General features: G+C 37.1%; 3 protein-coding genes across 4 annotated transcripts; 1 reads left to right on the top strand and 2 right to left on the bottom strand.

The window, feature by feature from the left end:
* The first annotated feature begins 352 nt into the window (after positions 1-352).
* On the top strand, positions 353-5,541 carry cbr1l (carbonyl reductase 1-like). The gene is made up of 4 exons (XM_052099498.1): positions 353-761; positions 1,296-1,476; positions 1,570-1,693; positions 2,654-5,541. The coding sequence occupies exons 1-4, from the start codon at positions 482-484 to the stop codon at positions 2,891-2,893; spliced, it is 825 nt and encodes a 274-aa protein (XP_051955458.1). The 5' UTR covers positions 353-481; the 3' UTR covers positions 2,894-5,541.
* A 140-nt stretch (positions 5,542-5,681) lies between these two features.
* Positions 5,682-10,976, bottom strand: tgfb1b (transforming growth factor, beta 1b). 2 transcript variants are annotated; one of them, XM_052099496.1, is made up of 8 exons: positions 10,774-10,976; positions 10,175-10,652; positions 8,174-8,443; positions 7,488-7,565; positions 7,242-7,389; positions 6,974-7,124; positions 6,763-6,873; positions 5,682-6,555 (listed from the first exon to the last, which is right to left on the bottom strand). In XM_052099496.1, the coding sequence occupies exons 2-8, from the start codon at positions 10,515-10,517 to the stop codon at positions 6,508-6,510; spliced, it is 1,149 nt and encodes a 382-aa protein (XP_051955456.1). In that variant the 5' UTR covers positions 10,518-10,652; positions 10,774-10,976; the 3' UTR covers positions 5,682-6,507. The 2 variants fall into 2 exon arrangements, with proteins under 2 accessions (XP_051955456.1, XP_051955457.1); XM_052099497.1 differs by having other exon boundaries at positions 6,763-6,810.
* Positions 10,977-12,957: 1,981 nt separating this feature from the next.
* Positions 12,958-17,318, bottom strand: b9d2 (B9 domain containing 2). The gene is made up of 4 exons (XM_052099508.1): positions 17,148-17,318; positions 15,464-15,559; positions 14,111-14,236; positions 12,958-14,025 (listed from the first exon to the last, which is right to left on the bottom strand). The coding sequence occupies exons 2-4, from the start codon at positions 15,549-15,551 to the stop codon at positions 13,712-13,714; spliced, it is 528 nt and encodes a 175-aa protein (XP_051955468.1). The 5' UTR covers positions 15,552-15,559; positions 17,148-17,318; the 3' UTR covers positions 12,958-13,711.
* Positions 17,319-22,871: the final 5,553 nt, after the last annotated feature.

Raw genomic sequence — 22,871 nt, 5'->3', positions numbered from 1 at the left:
TTTAATTAGGTGTGTAGATTTTAAAGCATCAATCGTCAGGGGCACGGTTTGTTTCATTGTAATATAGTATTACATTTCAATATTTCCTAAACTGAAATTGTTCGTTTTTTATTAGATATTTTACTTTAGTTGTACCCAATCTACTTGAATCACTTGAATACAGATAGCACAATATAATATTTAGTGTTACTTGTTTTGTTTTATATATTATTCAGGCATTTTAATTTCTAATTCAATACCATGTACATTAAGATTGCATAAGGGTGCAATAAAACAGGCTATCAGCCAGATAAAAACAAACAAGTCACCATGACTTTACACTTTTTGTGTGTGATTTTCTCCAATCTAGAGGAGGAGCAGCCTGTTGTGCATGGGCGGAAGAATTTTAGACTCTTCCGGTCAAACACTTTATCAGTGTCGATTCTTTATTTTGTGATTACGTTCTTTGCTTATCTACGGACTTGTCTGAAGAAACCCCAAAATGTCCAAAAAAGTTGCTGTTGTTACCGGGGCAAATAAGGGCATCGGACTGGCTATAGTGAAAGGGCTGTGCAAAGCAGGTTTCAAGGGAGATATTCTCCTCACTGCCCGGAATGAGAAACTGGGACAAGAGACTGTTGCTGCACTGGGATGCAAAAACGTAATCTTCCATCAACTTGATATCTGTGACCAAGGGAGCTGTTTGAAACTCCGAAAGTTTCTAGAGGAGAACTATGGCGGCCTGGATGTTCTTGTTAACAACGCGGGGATAGCCTTCAAACGTTAGTCCGAAGCAGATTTGTTTGTCTCTCAGTAATTTAAGACGTTAAATACTGACGAAATAACAAAATAGACGGTCACTAATAGTGACTGATACTTGAATGAGTAATAGTGCCATTGATTGGACTGGTGAATCGATCGCAGTAATCTATGTGCAGTGTCTTTGAAACATTTGACATTTGAAATATTGTTATATATATAGAAAAAAATATATGCATTTCAGTGAGTTAAGTACATTGCATGGATTGCTCATCCAAAAATTATGTTTTTTATTTTTTTCCAGCATTTACTCACCCGATTGCAGTTTAATACTCTAATTGCTTTCTTCTGAGTTTCCTAAAGTTGTTTAATCCATGTGTTCTGAAGCGATATGATCGATACGGGTTTAAGGGTGCATAAATGATGAGAGAGTTATACTTTTTTGTGAAATAATCCTTTAATTAAAAATGAAGTGAAATGTTTATGTAATATTATTTGTTTGCCAGCACAATAATTATTTTACAGCCATAAACAAGTTGCAATTCTCTTATTTCTAGAGTCAGCAACAGAGCCATTTGGAGAGCAGGCTGAAGTGACCATGCGTACCAACTTCTGGGGTACACTGTGGGTGTCCCATGCTCTTCTGCCAATACTTAACCCCAATGCTCGGGTGGTCAACGTGTCCAGCTTTGTTAGCAAGAAGTCCCTTGATCAGTGCAGCCCTGAACTGCAGGCAAAGTACGAGTGAATCAGGTTTTTATGAAAAGTGATAAGGTATAATAAATACCTTATCGGGTATTTATTATTGTTTTGTGTTTTTCCTTTGGTCAGACTCAGAAATATACAGATGTCAGAAGAGGAGCTGTGCCTGTTGATGGGAGAGTTTGTTCAGGCTGCACAAAAAGGGGACCATGCAGCTCAGGGCTGGCCAAACAGTGCCTATGGTACCACCAAGGTAACAAACATCTATATTTGTTACTGAGATACAATACTTAAAGGGATAGTTCACCTAAAAATGAAAATCTCTCATCATGTACACACCCTCCTGGCATCCCAGATGTGTATGACTTTCTTTGTTCTACAGAACACAAATGAAGATTTTTAGAAGAACATTTTAGCTCTGTAGGTCCGTACAATGCAAGTGAATGGGTGCCAAAGTTTAAAGGTCCAAAATCCACATAAAGAGAGCACATAAGTAATCCTTATGGCTCCAGTGATTAAATCCATGTGTTCAGACACGATTTGATAGATGTGGGTGAGAAACAGATCAATCTTTTCGTAATTTTTGCCATATATTCCCCTCCCTGCCTAGTAGGGGTGATATGCACGGATAATGGGAATAACCAAAAACAGAAGGAGAAAGTGAAAGTGAAGGAAAAAGTACTTAAATATTGATCTGTTTCTCACCCTCACCTATCATATCACCTCAGAAGATATGGATCTACCCACCAGAGTCGTCTGGAGTGCTTTAATGTTGCCCTTATATGGATTTTGGAGCTTTAAAATTTTGGCACCCATTCACTTGCATTCTATGGACCTATATAGCTGAGATATTCTTTTATCAAAATTTTAGTTCAGCAGATGAAAGTCATACACATCTGGGATGACATGAGGGTAGTAACATGATGAGATAATTTGTATTTTTGGGTGAACTAACCCTTTAATTCCCTATAGTTCTTAAAGGCATAGTTAAAAAAAAAAAAACAATCTGCCATCATTTACTCACCCTCGCATTGTCGCAAACCCATATGACGTTCTTTCTTCTGTGGAACACAGAAGGAAATGTTTGGCAAAATGTTAGCCTCAGTCACCATTCTTTATGGAACAAAGATGCAATGAAAGTGAATGATGACTCAGACTAACATTCAGGAATTTGGGACTGGCAATGAAGCAACTTGTTTACTGTCTTTTGTAGATTGGAGTGACTGTGCTTTCAAAGATCCAGGCACGAGTACTCACTGAGACAAGGCCTGGTGATGGGATCCTCTTGAATGCTTGCTGTCCAGGATGGGTGCGTACAGACATGGCTGGACCAAATGCTCTCAAGAGCCCAGAGGAAGGAGCAGAAACGCCTGTCTATCTGGCCATGCTGCCCGTAGGGGCCAAGGAGCCACATGGACAGTTAGTGTGGGACAAGACTGTACAGGAATGGTAGAGTGAATAGAAAAGACCAACTCATCATTCAATCTAAACAATGTCATAATCCCATTTGATCCTTTCTTTGGTTCTGAAAATAACAGACTATTTCAAAATCATATGCAATATCATAATTATATGACATGTTATCTTATTTCAAGATTATGAATTTACAACTTCAAAATCATTCACACTAAAAACAATTAAACTTTAAAAGCCTCACGTGTAGTTGCTGTACATTTCTTGAAAATATTTGCATGATGTTGCTGTTTGATTTAGCGCTCCATATCTGATTTTTGAATATTTGTTTAGTTTATTTAAGGTCACTTTGTTAGATTCTTTAATCTGTATGAACTTTTTTAACCCCCAATTATCTCACTGATAATTCTCTAGCTTTCTTGTAAAGGAGGAAGCGGGAGCCGGATAAACAATCCACGTCAGTCTTTTTATTGCACATATTTCAGTGGCACACACAAACTAATGCTTTTCAGAAAAACCAATAACATACACCTAGACACTGCTGTGTGTGTTTCTCTCCCCTCCAGCGTTCTGAACTGTCCTTTTAACACCCTCCAGCTATCAATGCAACACATAACAGCTATTAGAGGTGATTTCACACAGGTGTCAATCCTTACTGCTCTTCCTTTCCCAGCCTCGCTCTCCACATATGTTGCTCGGCCACGTCCACATCACCACTCTCACTTTAAGATAAACAGATTGTGGCCTCTAATCTACACAAAAGATTTTTCTCTCTGCACAAAATGAAACTGCATCTAATGTTATGCAAATCTCTATACATTTTTAATTTGAGTATATAAAGAAGCTAAATATATTTAGAAAGTGGAAAACTTTGTAAACAATCATAAATTTTAGCTACTAAAATTATAGGTCAATTGCTTTCACTTTTTGTTTGCTCACATTTTTTTTAGGTAATATTATCTCATCTGCATATTTTTGGACACCTAAAGCAATAATAGTTGTGAAGGATTCGACTTGAATGTACTGGACAAAATAGACATTTATGCCCTGCAATTTATCAAGAACTATAGTCTATACCCATCTCACCACTCATGATAATTTACATGAACTGGATCTACTGATGTTATGCAAGCTTTTGTCCTGTTTGTGAAGTCTGTGGTCTTAGAAAGCCAGCTAAAGACATTGTATATCTATAATTAACCAATTCTGCTTTAAGTTGTCTTAAAAGTATAAATTATAATTATAGAGAAAGCTAAATTTGCAGAACATTGTGTGATGTTCTACCATCTTGATAATACTGATAAAAAACAGTTATCTGGAGTTGAAGATATTTAAGCAGGAATAATAGAGGACTTGAAGTGTTGATTATAAGTGTTGGCATTTCCTTAGAAAAATGAAGGTGGCAATCACTTATGGTATGGAGAAATCATATTTTGATGATGATGATCATGAAACATTTTTGAAAACACAATCATGGTGTGGCTTCTCAGCTTGAACTATAATCGTATGCTTTAGATTTGTGGAACGGTTTTCCCTCAGCTCAAATTTAATGTCTAGGTGGCTGCTGACACATCCAGTTTTGGCAGCAAGCACTCTCTTAAGCAATGAAGAAATAAAGGGAATGTATGGTCATTGACCTTGCATACCTCAGTTTAAAGGAATAGACTAGTTCATTCAAAAATAAAAATTCTCTCATAATTTACCTACCCTCATGCCATACCAGATGTATATGACTTTCTTTCATCTGCTGAACTCAAATTAAGATTTTTAGAAGAATTCTTCAGCTTTTTAGGTCTATACAATGCAAGTGACCATCATTTTAAAGCACCACAATCCACATAAGGGCAACATTAAAGTACTCCAGATGACTCTGGTGGTTAAATCCATACCTTCTGAAGTAATATGATAGGTGTGGGTGAGAAACAGATCAATAACTAAGTTTATTAAGTATTTTTATTTATTTATTTTACAATAAATCTACATTTCTTTTTCACTTTTACATTCTCCTTCTTATTCATATCGCCCCCTACTGGGCAAGGGGACAATTTATGATAAAAAATGACTTAAATATTGATCTGTTTCATCATAATGTGTCTGAACACATGGATTTAACCTCTGGAGTCATATGGATTACTTTTAATACTCTCTTTCTGTGGATTTTGGAGCCTTAAAATGTTGGCACCCATTCACTTGCACTGTGAGGATCTACAGAGTTGATATATATATATATATATATATATATATATATATATATATATATATATATATATATATATATATATATATATATTTAATCTTAATTTGTGTTCTGCAGAAGAAAGACAGCCATATACATCTGGGATGCCAGGAGGGTGAGTAAATCATGAGAGAAATTTCTTTTTTGGGTGAAATGTCCCTTTAGCAGCAGTGCAGTACAACAGATCAAGTGCAGCATCAAGGACTTCGTTGTGTAAATGAATTCACTCAGTGAGTTCGATCATTTGCCAGTTTAATTATGAGTAACTGAAATATTTTTATATGGTAATATCAATCAGAAAATCGTTAATTAACAAACAGAAACCTGTCATATTATTCATATTTTGTGCGGATTGAAAATGTGAGGGAAAAGACAGTGCATGTGATACTCAGTTGTTCCACTAGAGTGAATCATAGGACTTAACATTTCAATAAAGTCTACCATTGATTCCACCACTGTTGTTTCTCATTAGGTTATAAGCCAAACTATCCTAATTATAAGCCTTTTTCATGGCTAAGTGATGTAGTGAAGTCATGTTTTTAATACTGGGATGTTTTATTCTCCTCTTGTAGATTAATTTAGGTATTTAGGCCCCTTCAATCATCCGAATGTAAACGGAGATAAAGAGAATCCATCTTGATTAACCAACTGTTATTCTCCAATTCATTATATTTTCAGTATGAGCATAAAATAATATGCCGTAATCAAATAGACAGCATACATAAAATTACATAACATTAAACAACAAAAGCCTTGCCAGCTGTGTAGTCACAAGGAAATTGGCTGTCAGGAAGTTTTCTTTCCTGAACACCTGTAACAAATCGAGACTGTAGAACAAGTTAATACAGTTAACAGTAAACAGATCACAATTGTGCGGCAAGACAACGGAATTTGCAGACAACAGAAGAGAGTCAGATAACAAAATTTGGGGGTGTATATAATTATATTATGAGATAAACACTCTGTATCGTTGCAATGTTCTTATTTTGGCAAGCACAAAAAAGGGACAAGGAGGTTTTTAATGGCCTTTTTCTCTGCCAACTGCTTAACAGATGAACAATGCAATGCATTTTGTTGACCTATAATTACAGTGTATTTATTAATGATGGTGCTGATAGTCATCATTTGAGAGTCCTCAGCTAAATAACACATTCACTGGCATCAATACATAAACAAATACAAATAAACAAAAGACTATTTCCCTTTTACGACAAAATGTACACCATATGTGGATTGCTATTCACATAATATTTTTTTTTTTTAAGTTATAAAAAAAACTTTCAAATATGACAAATTAACACATAACAGGAAGGAAACTAGATTTTCCTCAAATAAATATCCACAAATGTTTCCTCACCCAAGATATTACAGGTTATAAATGTTCTCTTGATCATCAGGACCAAATAAAAATGATGCTCTCAGCAACACTTGCAGGTCTTCACAATCATATTTGACAATTGTTCTACCTAAGGAAAGTTCCATTGAGCATTAGTATTGATTTATTTATTTATGGCAGGGTACTACTTTTAAAAACATAATATTAAGTGCCTTGTCATAACATATCATACTCTTATGTTGACCACTGACAAAGGTAACTTACACAAATATTTTATATTACATTAATGCCACAGAAATTGGGGGGAAAACACAAGGGGGAAAAAAATAATACTGACCTTATGTTGCCTCCCCACAAAGTAAAGGATGGGCAGTGGATCTAGAACCTGTGGTACACAGCAAGGTTGGGCCGAGGCACCAGGATTATGATGACTATAAAGTGCAAGTACCTGTGGTAGCCAGGTTAACAATTTCAGACAATATCAGACCCGTATTTTCTAAGTGGTCAAAAAGTGAAATATGTTTAGAAGTATCTCTCCTAACTGGTACCTGTGAGTACTTATTTTCTGAAGTCCAGACATAGGAGCAAGAGCCAGTACAATAGTTGGCATAGTAACCAGAGGGTTCATGTATCCACTTCCAGCCCAGGTCTTTGCGAAAGTCAATATACAGGCTTCTCACACAGCAACCGTCAGACTTTCTGCATGAAGAAGGCTAATTTATGACACACTGAGGCCCTTGATATGCAACAACACATTTATGCACAGTATGAATTTGTCTGATGATGATTTTATTATAACAGTCATAAAAGGCTCACTCAGTACAAACTCCATCTGTCTCAGCTTGCCGCTTTCTGCGGGATTTCAAATGACTGTGACCCTCAACAGGAAGTGACATCACCAGAATGAGGGGCCTTGGCACTTGGCTAGCTAGGTTTCCTTTATCACCTCTTTGACCAGCCAAACCTACAGTGAAAATTTGCAATATTAGCTTGTTCCATTGTTTGATTACTTTCATTTGGTAAGCTAAGACAATAAAAATCATGCAACTTTTTATCACTAACCTCCTATTGTGAATTGAAAATCAGACTGTGGCTTATCACAACCACAGTGCAACTTCAGCTGAAATACTTGTTCCTCCGCTATGATTGAAATTTTCGAGAAAGATGGATTAATCATGTATGCATTGTATAAAGTGCTGTTTAAAAAAAAAAAAAAAAGTCCCCATTGAATATCAGGGACTTAAAGCTCAAAATAAACCCTTTTTTAGGGAAGGGGGTTGAAAAATGTAACAACGGGGAAAACATTTTTTTACATTGACCATGTTAACTCAAAAGGGCAGATTTTCTTGCTTCCATTGATGCTCTTTGAAAAATTCTCAAATTATGCTAGGATAGCATGGATCATCAGATTTTGGATTTCAGACTTGTAGAGTCTATGCCAGCTCATGTGTATGCTGTCATAAAAAGCAAAAGGAGTGACATACCAAATACTAAATCTATTCTGATATTTTTTTGTTTTCAGTAAATTTTTCCCTTAAAATTATATGCTGAAAAACAATTTGTTATTAAAAAAGTGGACTCAGACTTTTAAAAGGCACTGTATGTTTTCAGTGAACTAATATGACATTTAAATGACCATTTGAAGCTTTTATAATGCAGTTCACTGGATGCATAAACACGTTCTTTTCCATATCAGACCTCTAGTACCCACTGGCACTGTTGATCTTAGAGGTAGCATGAATTCTCACCTGGCTTCTCCAACCAGTCCTTCAAGGTCTTAGTCACATCAAAGGACAGCCACTTGTTGGCCAGTTCATTAGAAATGTAGTGTGATCCCAGGTAGTGAGCCATGTCCCCAACACCATGGTACATCTCCAGTCTCTGCTCGGAACCAGGAGCTATTTTTGGATCCTTGATGCGCAGACGGAGCTCTGCCTGGGTGATCATGCGCTCTGAACCCAATGTGAGCTTCATCTCTGTGATGTTGAACCATAAGAGCTTTCCTGGGTTTTCATACACTATTGATGAGATGCACAACAAAATAATTAAATATTAATATATTAAATTATAATAATATATATATAAGTATATGTCTGGAATCATGCATGTACAGTATGTACTTACAACAACAGGGCCTTGCATTTAGGAACCAATTTAATATCTGCTGAATCATGATTTTCCAAAAGGTATTAGTTTACATTAACACTGTATGTAAATTCTGTAATAAGCCATGAACAATTCCAGCTCGTTTGAATTTTGAATGAAAGTGGCAACTTTGTTGTTTTTGCGAGTCTGAGTCAGTAGGGGGCATGTCAGCGCAACTCCAATTGTACAGGCAACAAACTAACAGCTGATCAAAGACAGGACGGAGCAGAGTGAGGGGCCTCGAGAGTTTCACTCTACATTTAACTTGACACTGCATCATAAAAACCCAGCATTTATGGCTAGGTATGCTAAAAAACAATAAAATGCAATGCAACCATAGTAAGATGCGTGTGTACAGACAGACGGATTGGAAGAACACATCATGTGAGAACAGCCCATGTCTAAATCGGACAGACTGACAAACTCATTTGCAAAGGGAAGTATTCAATTATATGAAATAAACCAAAGACTTCTAAAGCCTGTTTTTGTATTTTCTAATTATTTTACTCATCTGCCACAATGTAATGTCTTTGAATTATCTGAATGATTAAATGTATCATATTATATGCTGATTTATAGTTAATGTATTTATTATATATTGAAATGTCTTTATTTGGGGGCCTTTTCCAGCCAATATTGATATATGCGATTAATTGTGATGAATTGTATGAAACTATTTAATCAATGACAGCACTTGTTTACATAATTGAAATATAAAGGTTAAGGCCTTTGCACACCAAGTGTGAATTTTTGCCACGATTTCTCACTGCAATTAACATTTTGAATTGAAACAATGGATTACAAACTAGCTATTTACGCCTGGAGCAACCATTCATGCTGACAAAGCAAGTTTTTCTTTTTATGATGTAATAGTTTTCTAAAAAATCTTTGCTGTGTTATGCAGAAAAAGAAAGTCATACACATCTGGGATGGCATGAGGGCAAGTAAATTATTGTTGGGGGTGAACTATTCCTTTAAAGTTATAATAAATATTAATAATAATGCTATAATTTAAAAGATTTGTGTATCCTTATATAACTTAAATGTAGTTTCAGCAACTTGTAGTGCTAACTCCTTTTTCAAAAATGTTGCTTAACTGTAGTTGTACTGCTTGATTAGCAGCTTGCAGTTTGGAAAGCAACAGTTTCAAAGCAGCTACCACAACATCATTGGTGCTTAACATGTGCTGTATCACGAGCACACAAATCTAAGAATTGTAGATGCTAAATAGTGTGAAGAAAATAATGAGATGGGTTGGAGGCGTGAAAAACATCCAAGGGGGTGACTTTTGTTATTGCCAAGTTCATTTCAGATAACGAACAACAAAACATACCCATATAAGTCAAGCCAGGGCTGTTGCCAATGTCTATATATGGTTTTAAGAGACAAAAATAAATTGAGGAATGTCTGGGGTTCAGTGATACACCATTCAACTTTACAAAGGCACTCTCAATACAGTATCTGAGTCATTAGTATTCTCTAAGCCGCCCCCCTTCCTGTTTGTCACCCTCCAGTCTCTAAGGAAATCATCAGGCATTTACCTTTAAGCTGCTAAATCTAAGTATTTATAGTCAATAACATGCACCAACAGAAAGGCTACTCACTCCGTTTCATTGTGAATTTGTGAACTTCTTTAGCATAGTATTCAGCGTCTGTCGATTCTTCTACAGACGAGAGTACAGGATCAATGCTCTGCTCTTCACTTAGCTCCACGGTAGAGTTGTAGACTGATATGAGTTCTACTGGAATGTTTTCTGCCTCTGCTTCTTCATCCAATTCTGGTTCCTTATGTAATCGCAACTTACTGAGGATCTGCCCTCGAATGGCTTCAATGCGCTTTCTCTTTATCAGTTCCAAATCTAGAGAATTGCAAGTTGATAAGGCTCCACTATAGCGCACAAATCCAAGCAGGCATTGGAGTACCAGTAATAAACTCTCTGCCCTCATGGTCCACTTTGCTGGATTTTATGTTCAGTCTTTGAGAGTGGTAATAGATATTTAAACGACTTGTAAAGAGTAGACTTTCTGGACTGTAGATCTGCCTTCACTTTAACATTGTAGAAATTTCTCCATAAGGCAGTGCTTTGAGCCAAGAGTAAGAATCAGAACCAAAACAATCAATGAGATACTGCTTCCCGTAATACTATATTAAAACAATAACAACAATAAAAGCCCCAATAGATCTGACAAACACAAAACTCACCACTGAAGTCAGAGGTTCAGTCACACAATAAATGTCCTCGCGAATTACCACGTGTCGCATTTGGAATTCGTAGTTCCCATACCATAACCTCAACAATTTCTTATATTGTTGGTTCAAAGTAACATCAGTTATTTTGTTCTGACTTCCCCTTGTTTGGTAAACTCTTTGCTCTTGACTCAAGTAATGACAAAAGAGGAAAAGGAAGAAGCACAGTTTAACCAAAAGACACAACACTTCCTTTGCAGCACAGTAGTTTCCCTTCCAGATTTAACCCAACACTGGACAATAAATGAGGCAAAGGGTTATGGTTAGCTTATTTTGACATTCATATGTATGGAAACAGCTGGAAATGGCTATCCACTCAACATACCATCTTATTTTGAACAAAGGCTATATTGTAAAACCAACATTCCATAATAATGGACCAATTAAAACAAGAATTATTCAATCTGCCATGTGTTTAGAAAATGCAAATTAAATTCCCACAGGAAGTATCCTACTTTATCAAGACAAACATAGATGACAAAGCCTTGTCTTACAGTTGAAACTAATTAAAAATAAATAGATAAATAAAAGAATAGGTTTGAAAATTACAGACAGATGAAAAACAGATAGATCTAAGAAAGAAAAAAAGAACAAAGAAAGAAAACAAAAATAGTGCAAGAAAGAGACAGTTAAAACAGAGGCCTTGTTTACGTTTGACATTTTTGACATTTGGAGTTTGAATAGTTTTGCCCATTTGAATGTAACACAAAACAGTAACTGACCCTTTGCTAAGCCCCGCATTAAAAGCACTTCTAACCAATCATGTCTTAGCAGACAGTTGCCCTGCCGCCATTATTCTTCTGACACGCGTTTGCTATTTTCCAATGACAGCCTGGAGGGAGTAATGTGTGTTTGAGTACTTTTAAGCGGGGTTATATATATATATATAATATATATATATATATATATATATATATATATATATATATATATATATATATATATATATATATATATATATATATATATATATTTGTGTGTGTGTTTGTGTGTGTAAATTATAAATTAAAACATGTTTTTGCCGGTTCATTTGTAAAAGTGACATAAGTTACCCAGCGATTATTTAAAAATAATCTTAAAAAAAATATGTAGAAGAGCATGTTATGGATTAAACTGTGTAATTCCCAAATGAACATATAACATCTTCAACGACACCTACATTTGCTCAAGTTAAAGCTAATAACTGAACGTTAATTCATAAACAGGATGTATTGATTCGAGTCATGGTAAAAGCGATAGTAAATAAACAGTTCACAGCATCAAAATGAGTGTTATGAGACGTTATAAACAGCTCTGTTCACTTACGATAATGTTAGTAGATGTGTAATCGCTATTAAATTAAGTTTTTCACTTTTTAAGTGACTAATAATCGTTTGCCTTGATTCTAATTCAGACGCTCTACAGTTTTTAATCAAATCACTGTATTTCATTTACAAAAACTTCAGATGCATTAGAATTGCCACTCTTCATACCAGCCCATGTAAAAAATATTATCCATTCCGTTTATGAGACTATTTTGCCCCCAAAAACGCTATCTCCAGTCTCCCATTCATCCCAATGGGGAGTTCTGCAGAGCTTGTCAGAACGTGCAACCGTTACTAAAGTGGGCAGAGCTTAGCGAAAGGTCAATCTAGAAACGAAATAGCAACTCGGGTCATAACAGCCAGTATGTGCTAAGTGTAGTGGATGTACTTTAAAAGGAGTTAAAGTCAGATCTGTTGGTTTTGGTTTAGGTATTAAAAAAAAATTTAATCTTAAATCGTGTCTGTAGAATTATAATATATTGGCATTCTCAAGACAACATTATTAGCAGAGGCACCTGAAAGCTGCACACTCGTTGACATAAACCTTTACTTAAGTAGATACGTCATCTCTCTCTCTATTTATACATAAAAGTTTATTGTCCTTCACCAGCATTTGAGAGGACGTGAGGAACCAAACACATAGGACACAAAACAACAGACTAAGATGCACAATCTCCATTTGAACCCATTTTGAAAAAGGTTGTCAACTGTTTTTTTATTATTCGTTAAATAGTTTTCTCACCCTCTAAAAGCACATACAATGCTGATGTAGCTTTTGTTCTATGTTCTAAACTTGCTCAACACGACTCACTGGTAACCCATTTGTTAAAAAATCGGAAAACTCTTTTAAACATTGTTCCTCTCTCTTACTCTGAATCAATGCATTCTGCTTATAAAAACATGATGAACCATGTAAGTATTTTTCTTCAGCCTCACTAAAGCAGTTAGAAACTCCACTCAAAAGGCAACAAAGATCTTTTGCAGACTATCAAAGTGTTGATTCTCATTATCTCTAAAACACAGAGCATGCTAAAGCAAGATTTGATGAGACATAATCAACTGGACTGATAAGGTTCACAGGGTGTGGTTTGATGAATTACGCACATACCAAAAAATAGAAGTACAAGCAGTGTACTGAGAGAGGTCATCCCAATAGATGAGGCTGTTGAAAGGTTTTCATGTAATGTACCCTATAATCAGACCACTGCATGAGAAACTATTCAAAATGTATGGTCAGAAATGATCCACCTTTGAAAACTGTTTAATTTGATTGACAAAAAACATCTACATAAACAAAACAAAAAAAACACACAACATATATTTGTATAAAATGTGCAAAGCGTACAAAAAGTGTACAAAAAATAAAAAAGTATATGCTTGATGTCAAAAATACACATACAGACTCGCAAACAAATTCAGCTCTCACCAAAATTTTGTTAATCATCATAGCATCCTATACACTATAAATTTGCATTATGAAAATCACACACACCATGTTAGTACATCCATCCAATATAACAAAACTTTTTATCCACTCCATAGCACTTCTCTGATCTGCACTGAAATATGCAACAATCTGCGATCCATTCTCAACTCTCCACACCATATCGGTCAAAGTGCCGCAGAATGATGCACAGCTCTAATTCTACTGTTCCCATGGCAACAGTGTGGAGCCTGTATCTGTCTGCTCCACTGTAAATGAGATCTGGAGAGCGCAGCTGTGGTCCTCCACCAACAAAAATCTGAGAAAGTTGATCCTGCCAGGATCCCAGTGGTCGCCATGTCACACACTGCAGACGATGCTGTCCTGGGCTTGATGGTACATGGCAATAACCATAACCATATAGCTGGCATCGCCCAAAGGAGTCCTGATGCCACACTTGAAGATGAAGCTTTGGCCATCCTAGAGGCAGAGCAGACATCCAATATTTTTTTTTAATCAAAATTGATCCCAAACGCTGCCAAAGACAGAAACATTAGACAAATACCTTGTAGGCCCTTGGTGGTATAGTGCAAATCAATGGGATGACTCCAGTATGCTATATCCCCTGTTTGAGGCATGTCCACTTGAGTCTGGCCTTCCTTTAGACCAGAAAGAAGTCTCCATGCTCCTCCTGATTAGCAGTAAAAGGTTTTTAAGTTATTATTTAGCTGTTATTCAGATTAAAGCATACATCTACTATGTCACATGAGCTTGTGTAAAGAAGTTAAAGGGATAGTTCACCCAAAAATGTCACCTGGCATCGCAGATGTATATGATATTCTTTCTTCTGCACAACACAAATTAAGATTTTTAGAAGAATATTTCAGCTCTGTAGGCCCTCACATGCATGTGAATGGGTGCCAAACTTTCAAAGCTTGAAAATCCACATAAAGGGAGCAGAAAAGTAATCCATATGACTCCAGTGGTTAAATCTATATTTTCAGACATGATCAGGGCTGGACTGGGAAGCGAAATCGGCCCAGAATTTTACATGGCAACTGTCTCAAAACTTGTGGCTTTCCTTTTCTGCATACCGTGGCGCCGTTTTGTGGTCCGTTCTGCATAACGCGGCGGCTCATTTGAGCTTATAACGGCCCATTCGGCACGTTTCGCAGCCGACCCACTGGCCTGCTCGGTTCTCCCTGTGGACAGTCCGCCCCGATCGGCCCCAAAGTGCGTCGGCCCACCGCAAAAATGCCCGGTATGCCAGATTACCAATCCAGCCAGATATGATGGGTCTGGGTAAGAAACAGGTCAATATTTAAGTAATTTTTACTTAATTTATTTTAATAAATTCTCCTCCCTGCCCAGTAAGGGGTGATATATGCATGAAGAATGTGAATCATCAAAAACAGAAGGAGAAAGTGAAAGTGGAGATATACTGAGCAGGGAGGAGAATTTAAGGTAGAAAAGGACTTAAATATTGATCGCTTTCTCACCCACGCATCATATTGCTTCAGAAGATATCTGGAGTACTGTACTTTTCTGTTGCCCTTATGTGGATTTTGGAGATTTGAAATTTTGACACCCATTCATTTGCATTGTATGGACCTACAAAGCTGAAATATTCTACTAATTTGTGTTCTGCAGAAGGTCATACAAATCTTGGATGGCATGAGGGTGAGTAAATGATGAGAACATTTTCATTTTTGCTAACCCTTTAATTCGTTAAAATGTGAGAGAAAAAAATGACTGAATTGAATGAAGTTTCAGTTTGATTGTGCTTTGTCCCAGCTGTTTCAATACCAATTTTTGTGATCCCCTTTATTCCCCTGGATACTGTATGTTCACTCTTTGAAACTTGCCTGAAACTGGAACAGTCTGCATAAAATATTTGCAATTAAAATAAAAAGGATACCTGTATGTACACCCCACTTGCAGAAGAGGCTGCTCTGTGGGAAACCGCTGGCCCCAATGATCTGTCCAATAATATGCAACTCTGCCATAAGAAGTCCTAAAACAGTTAGATACTATTTAGATACTACAATTTGTAAAATGTTAGTTTGCAGATCTAATAAGTCCATCAGTTTATATTATCACACAGGTTAAACATCTTCATATATGCCTACTTGTATTGCCCAAGGCATATTTTACTATTCATGTGTCAATGACGTGATACTTGTTGTTTTTCAAAATACATTCACACAAAACAATTACTTGAATACACATCTTCTATTTTTTTTAATTACTTAAATTTGTCTTTTGATATAAAATACTGAGTTAAAAATTATTTCGTTTTTATTCATGTCATCTTGGCCTTACACTGACACCTAGGGGCGTGAATGCAGCATCATTCAAACACATTATGATTCTGATGCCACTGTAAAAAAAAATCAATAAAGGCCTGAGTATACTTTTCACTATAAAGGCCTGAGTATACTTTTGTTGTTCGCATTGCTGAGCGCGGAAGTCATCGGCACAGTCTGCGCGCCCTGACCACACATGGACCAGATTTTATTGACCTACGGACAAGGCCCTCGTCTTTGCACATCGTCGCCGCATGCGCCGGCCATTGACTGTACTAAAGGAGCTGTAGTGGGCATGCGTCGAAGGTGTTCATATTCACTCGGGGTCAGACACGTATACTCAGAAAGGCAACGCAGCCGATCGATATGCAATGCACAAAAATGAAGTACAACCCAGGCCTTAAGCAATTATGAATTTAGTCCATGAGTAAAAGTGTCCAATAGCATGGTTGTTACTGTGATTAAGCGAGTAGTTTTTAGCTGGCAGCCCCCATGTAGAAAAAGGCAGCATTAATAAGGTTACTGAAATGACTGGCGTCTTCATATTATGCGAGTGCTCACGGTTTTGTATGTTTCAAAACTGTAAATAATTTGAGTAAAAATTATTTAATGAGGGAAAAATTAATGAGTGCAACTTTATATAAAATGTTATGTGGTGTAACCGTCTGAAGATAGTAAAATTAAACAAGACCAAGTGTTATTTTCACATTTTCTTTAAAACATTATTAATATTTTAAAAACCAAAATGGTGGTTGCCATTTTTTGTCATGTGACAAAAAATAAATACAATAAAAAATAAAATAAAAACAGAGAAGACCTCATTACTGTGTGCAGATAAAACTAGTTTTGTTTAGATCATATTGGAGTAACCCTGATATATCGTCTGATATTCTTGACTCAAAAATTAATGGTATGCGTTTTCCTTTTCGTTTCACTTGACTTCTCCCAGTAACTTCATACTTTTTTTTTTTTTTTTGGAGCTCGCAGCAATATAATATAATTTAATAACCAGCGATTACTTCATGTAATGTATTGTTTTAGTGATGTGTGCACTTCGACTGTACATGAAACTGCAGTCAGCTACAAGTACACTTTCAAACTCCGAATTAGCGTCGAAAACTTCATGTAGCAGGTGCTCTTTCTGTGTTTGCACTAACACAGCTAACATTAACATTATTATTTTTTAAGAATAGTCCGTATAGCTAAAGCTAGCCATTTAACGAGCAGACAAGATACATTCGTTTTTTGTTTCACCACGAAGACCAATAACATGCCTGAAAAAAGCAGAATACTTACAATGTACTCCGCGTATCACCGTCAATCAGTTCATAAAACAGCGGCACTGGTCAAATTTAAATTGCAAATTAGTTCTAATGCTAATCCATTTGTAAGTTTTTTTAAACTGTTTACAGCGCCTTCATGTCGTCAAGGTTGTTTTTCCATAGCAACGCTTCCTCGTGCTCTTTGTTGCAGGAGATTTTTGCCTTGAAAATGATTTTTACTGCCATCCGGCGCCAAGTGCTTGCATTACACTGCAAGCCCAGGAGTAATTACTTCCTTGATAATATTGATGTCAAATTCATATTTCTGTTCCAATCTCATTTTGAGCTCATATATTATTTCCTTGTGATGTTTCAGATCACGTACAGACACGTTTTACATAACACAATCACTTAAATGTTAGATGTGGAATTCGTTGTTTAATTTTAACCTTCCATTGTTGAGGATTGTGTGTTAGATTAAAGGGGTCATGACATGGTTTTTTTTATTGTATTATTATGTTCCCTTAGGTGCAATTATAGTATTAATATATATTTTTTTAAGAAAAACTTTTAAAATCTAGTGATTTATGACCTTTTCCCACCCTGTTTCTCATCCTCTGATTCAAACAGTCTGTTTTGGGGGCGTTTTCCATTTAAGACTTCAGTGTTAACGCCCACTGTTATGATTGGCTAACGTCAGTGCCTATGTATCAATTATTGACGCCCCCAGCCAGAACAATATGCAAGTAAACTAAGTAAAAACACTGTGATTATTCATAATGAATGAAATTGCGCTTTAAAAGGTAGTTTAAAGTTTAAAATAGATTAGGCCTACTTACAGTTTAGCGTCGTCGTTGTTCCCAGAATAGTCGGCACGGACTTATCTTTGAGCAACAGTTTTCTGGCAAAGCCAGCATCATATTGAGATTTGTTCTCAAAACAGTCATCCTTAAAATGTACAGAACAAACGCTTAAGTTAACACTGCTGTGACTGGAACGTCCGCAAAAAATAAACTGCATCCATTTTTCCCTGACGTCTGGATCTTTCGGCAGCTTATTCAGAGGTTTTGTTTGACCACAGCCAGGAACAGCACATCTGTGTGGCATCGTAATTTTCCTGTGCACAAGTAGTCTCTGTCAGAGCTCGCTGTCCATCGACTGAACACTTGTGAGGCGCACGGCGATACTGAAATGAGCGTAGCTGTCTTGCGCTTAAAGCGTAGTTATCTTGTGCTGGAGGCGGTCATATGCAAACGCTGTTACGTCACTTCTAACCGACACGTCACTTCTAACCATGAATCCAGAACGAGCTGTATTTTGAGCTTGATTAAATAAATGATTCGTTTAGAATGGGGAGGACGTCTTAAAATATTAAACTTGCAGGACGTTTTAATGATACAAAGACCTCTTATATACCAAAAGATCAAGGCAAATTTGGTTTCTCATGTCATGACCCCTTTAAAATGTGTCGCTGACATGAAATTTCAAGCACTACAAATAATATAATTACACTATGCATGCAGTATGACATCATATGGAACGAATAGGCGTGTGTAAGTCTTCCCCTGGCCACGGGCATGATGTTATTAATGCTTATTAGATATTGATCGGAAATCCCTTACACTAATACTGCTCGTATAGCTGCAACAGTAAACTGCCTAGGATCAGTTTCCCACCTCATATACAAACTTTAATTACTCGCATAAAGGGAACGCTGACTCTAGATCAGTGGCCAAATTCATCTTAAAAACGTTAACCTCGAGTCACTGCGTGCATGGAGAATGTCTTTATTTCTGAAAGAATTTAACATTTTAAAACAAATATACAATAACGTAGTTCAATTCCTACATTAATACATATTTATTAGATTAAGGTAGCATTGAAACATTCCTTTTTATTTGCATCCATTCACATTTAAATCAATAAGCATCCGATCAAACTCCAAACGATCCAGCAGATGACAGAAGATTATTTCATCGGCGTTCCTTGAGCTTGTGAAGACTCTCCACTGGATTTTATCTTAACTTCTAAAACTTTATTTCAAGTGCATGATCTATAGGTGCAGAAATCCCCACTAAACATCATGTCTGTTTATGGTTAAAGAGAGACACAGAAGCAATTGAGACGAATTGTGGTGAATTCTCCAAGAAGCTTGGAACATCCTATCTGCCAACAACCAAGAAAAACTGTGTCCAGGTGTACCTAGAATTGGTGCTGTTTTAAAGACAAAGGTGGTCACACTGAATATCGATTTAGGTTTTTTATGTTTACTGAACTTTGTATGACATTAAGTGATAAATGAAAACTATTTATGTCATTATTTTTGAAGACATCCTCTCTATGCAACATTTTTCACAAGTGCCTAAAACTTTTGCATAATACTGTATTTCTCTTTCTCTCTCTCTGATAAATCTCTTTGACTGGGATTCTGTTATAGGTCTATATCTTGTCTGTCATTATTTAATTTAATTGTGAAAATAGTTATTTGATGTAGTATTGTAGATTAAATGTAAAAAATATATAATAATAATGATATCAGATGTATTTTATGCATTTTATAAAAATCAGATGACAGCTGGAACAAGTTTATCTTCTTGCCCGAGGTAAGGCATCAACTTGCCTTTGAACATGATAAACTATCCAATTATTTTACAATTTAAAAAGTAAATGCTCATTCTTAAGGGATATACAGCTTTTAAATAAACTAAGCGAAATTGTTACTGCATATTGATCTCTGAAATGCATGAGCAGTTGGTTCCATAATGTAGGCTATTTTGCGATTTCTATGAATTAGAGATTGGACCACAGAACAATAGAGAAGCTGAATGCGTGTCTGGAAAATTTTGAAATGTGTCAAACAAATACCATGTTGGAGCATAATGAAATAGTATAGATTGACAAACAAGCAAAGGTGCAGAACAGTTGCAGCCCAATTTAAGCCTCGACTAAAAATATGGCTCCAGATGGCAAGAAGTTATAATTATTACTTTTGAATTTTATTATTATTAGTTTTATAATTATAAGCCTATTATTATAACCTATGAGGTTGTATTCATTCCGTTCACCCTCGGCCAATGCTTCAGGAGGACGAGCTAATGTCCTGGATGGAGCCAGCGAAGGAGAAAGGGCCATTGTGCTGGACAGAACAAGCAGAGGAAGGGCCATTCTGCTCGACGGAACCAGCAGAGGAGACATAGGGGGCGGAGACATAGGTGGATCTAGGAGGTGGAGACAGTAGTGGAGCAGGTTGAACCACAGGGGGTGGAGTTTCTGGGGAGGAGGGCGGAGCCGGAGGAGGTTTGGTGAGGGCGGATGGAGCAACTGGAATAAGGATTGGAGATTTAGGAGGTGGAGATTGTGGTGAAGTGGGACAAGCCGTAGGAGGTGGAGTTTCTGGGGTTAAGGGTGGAGCCGTGGAAGGCTAGACAAAGACAAGTGGAGCCAGGAGAGGCTCGATGAAGAGAGGCTCGACGGGCAGAGCCAAAGGCGGCGGAGCAGTGGGCGGTTCGAATGGCAGGGCCGCAGGAGTCCTGGGAGCTAAGGGGCCGTGGAAGGCCCGGGAGCTGACCTCCGTGGTCGAGAGCACAGACACTGACTGGGGAGCTGCCTCCATGGATGCAACTTCAAACATCGACTGGGAAGTCCTTTTCCTTCTCCTCCTCTTCCAGACAGCTGGGAGCCTTATTGCGGGAATGGTCGAGGCTACAGGCGCTGGCTCTGGGATGGTCGAGGCTACAGGCTACTTTGGGGCGTTCACTGTGGGAGGTGATTCAATTTCCTTACCCGCTTTACCCACAATAAAAGGGGAACCACAAAGTTCCAGAGCCACTTCTAGGTATTCGCACAATGTTCAGTGGGGATCAGCTGGAGGCATCTGTGCCTTTAGTGTACAATTTAGACTGGTTCTGAAGTAAATCGCCAGAGCATGGTCATCATAGTGCACTACATTAGCAAGTTTGAGAAACTCACGGACATGATCCTCCACTGGACGGTCCCCTTGGGTTAGGAGACGAATCTCAACAACTGCTAGATCCATTTGTGGTCAGTTCTTCTGTCACGGTATGTAGCAGAGTAAAGATGGGAGATGATGGATCTATACGCAGGCTTTTAATGAAGGTGATGGAGATACAAAACGTGGTGTTACACAAACAACCAAATAATTTATAAAACCCAAACACAGGAACATGCTAAATAGCGTTCAAGGTAACTTAAGAACTGACAAGGAGTTGGAAAAACTAGAGGGTATATATGCAAACTTGGGTGATGACAAAACACAGAACGCCTGGGATCAAAGATGGGGAACAGATGAGTAATCAACAGGTGCATAAAAGTGTAGTTTGGGGCCAACTAATGACAGAGGACAAAAAAAAAAAAAACATATCAAGAGTCCTAGGAACAGAAAGGTGACAAAACTGTTACACACTATTAGAACCAATCTATTAGACTTTATTTTTTTTTCAACTGAAAAAGTTGTAGATAAAGGGTTTCTAAATGTGTTTAAGCTATTACAGGTTTTTAAAATAACAAATACTATAGTTTAGTTTTTAGAAAAGACTATCTGTTGAACAAGGGTAGAACTTTAATATTGGTAAGTACAATTTAGAAAGGATTAAAACTTCCATGAACTGTGGAAAACTATTGACAGATTTCCTCCTTTTCTAACTGTCCTTGTCACCTAAAGGTGACCTAAATCATTAGGCCTGTGTCCTGCTAAACTAATATTATTGTTGTTCAAATAATGTCCATACAAATGCATGCAGTTACAATTGTAAATGGGTTATGGCTAGTCAAAATGTTGAGTGGCTAGTGACCTTGGAATCTACTAGCCACAGAGGCTGGTCAGCCAAAAGTTTAATTTCAAACTCTGATTGTATCTCTAGAAACTCTTGAATTGTTACACAACACCATCTGACAGTTTTACCAAACTTTTTGGAGCCATGCCCTCTCACTTAGACCACTAGGGTGGCACAAAGCTCTGTGTGCAAAAATTTTGTTTTAAGAGGAACTGTCACTTTAAGGTCTATTCACACAAAGAGCAAATATTCACGGTTAACAAGACAAAACAAAACAGACAGAACAAAATAGACAGAAACACTAAGAGACACGTCTACCACTGGGATTTCTTATGTACAAATATTCAGGGTTAATACTGGTTTTGTTTTTTAACACACACACACACACACACACACACACACACACACACACACACACACACACACACACACACACACACACACACACACACATACATACACACACATGCATACACACACACACCAACACCCACACCTTTGGATTCAGTACTCACTTTAAATATTATTATAAAATAATTATTTCCTAAAGTGTGATGCTCTGATGAATTTTGTAGATTGCAGTATTATTTATTGCACTATAGCAGCAGCAGTGGTCAACTCGATCTTCATTTCTTTAATCTTCCAAAAATGTCTCATTTAAATAATTCTACATCTAAACTCACTCAGACTTTATTGCTGGGAGATCAAGATCTGAGGACATTCTTGTATTATCTTCCTCTTTGTCAATGGGGTCATGATTTTTACCATGAGGTAAAAGAGTGCTTATCAAGAGACATCTCATGTATTAAGAATTGAGAGGCCTATGGGCCGCTATAACATGGCGGCCCCCAATGATGTGTCACGTGACTTCGTTCAGCTTTATGCGCTACAGTACGCTTGCCAGATTTGGCTGGATTTTTCATATTGATGGAAGAAAAGTTTGGAGCAATGTCTTACACGGCCAG

Source organism: Xyrauchen texanus, chromosome 31 (assembly GCF_025860055.1).
Source record: "Xyrauchen texanus isolate HMW12.3.18 chromosome 31, RBS_HiC_50CHRs, whole genome shotgun sequence".
Classification (NCBI taxonomy): Eukaryota; Metazoa; Chordata; class Actinopteri; order Cypriniformes; family Catostomidae; genus Xyrauchen; species Xyrauchen texanus.
Note: the sequence above shows the minus strand (reverse complement) of the source record. Positions and strands in the feature narration are given on the sequence as shown.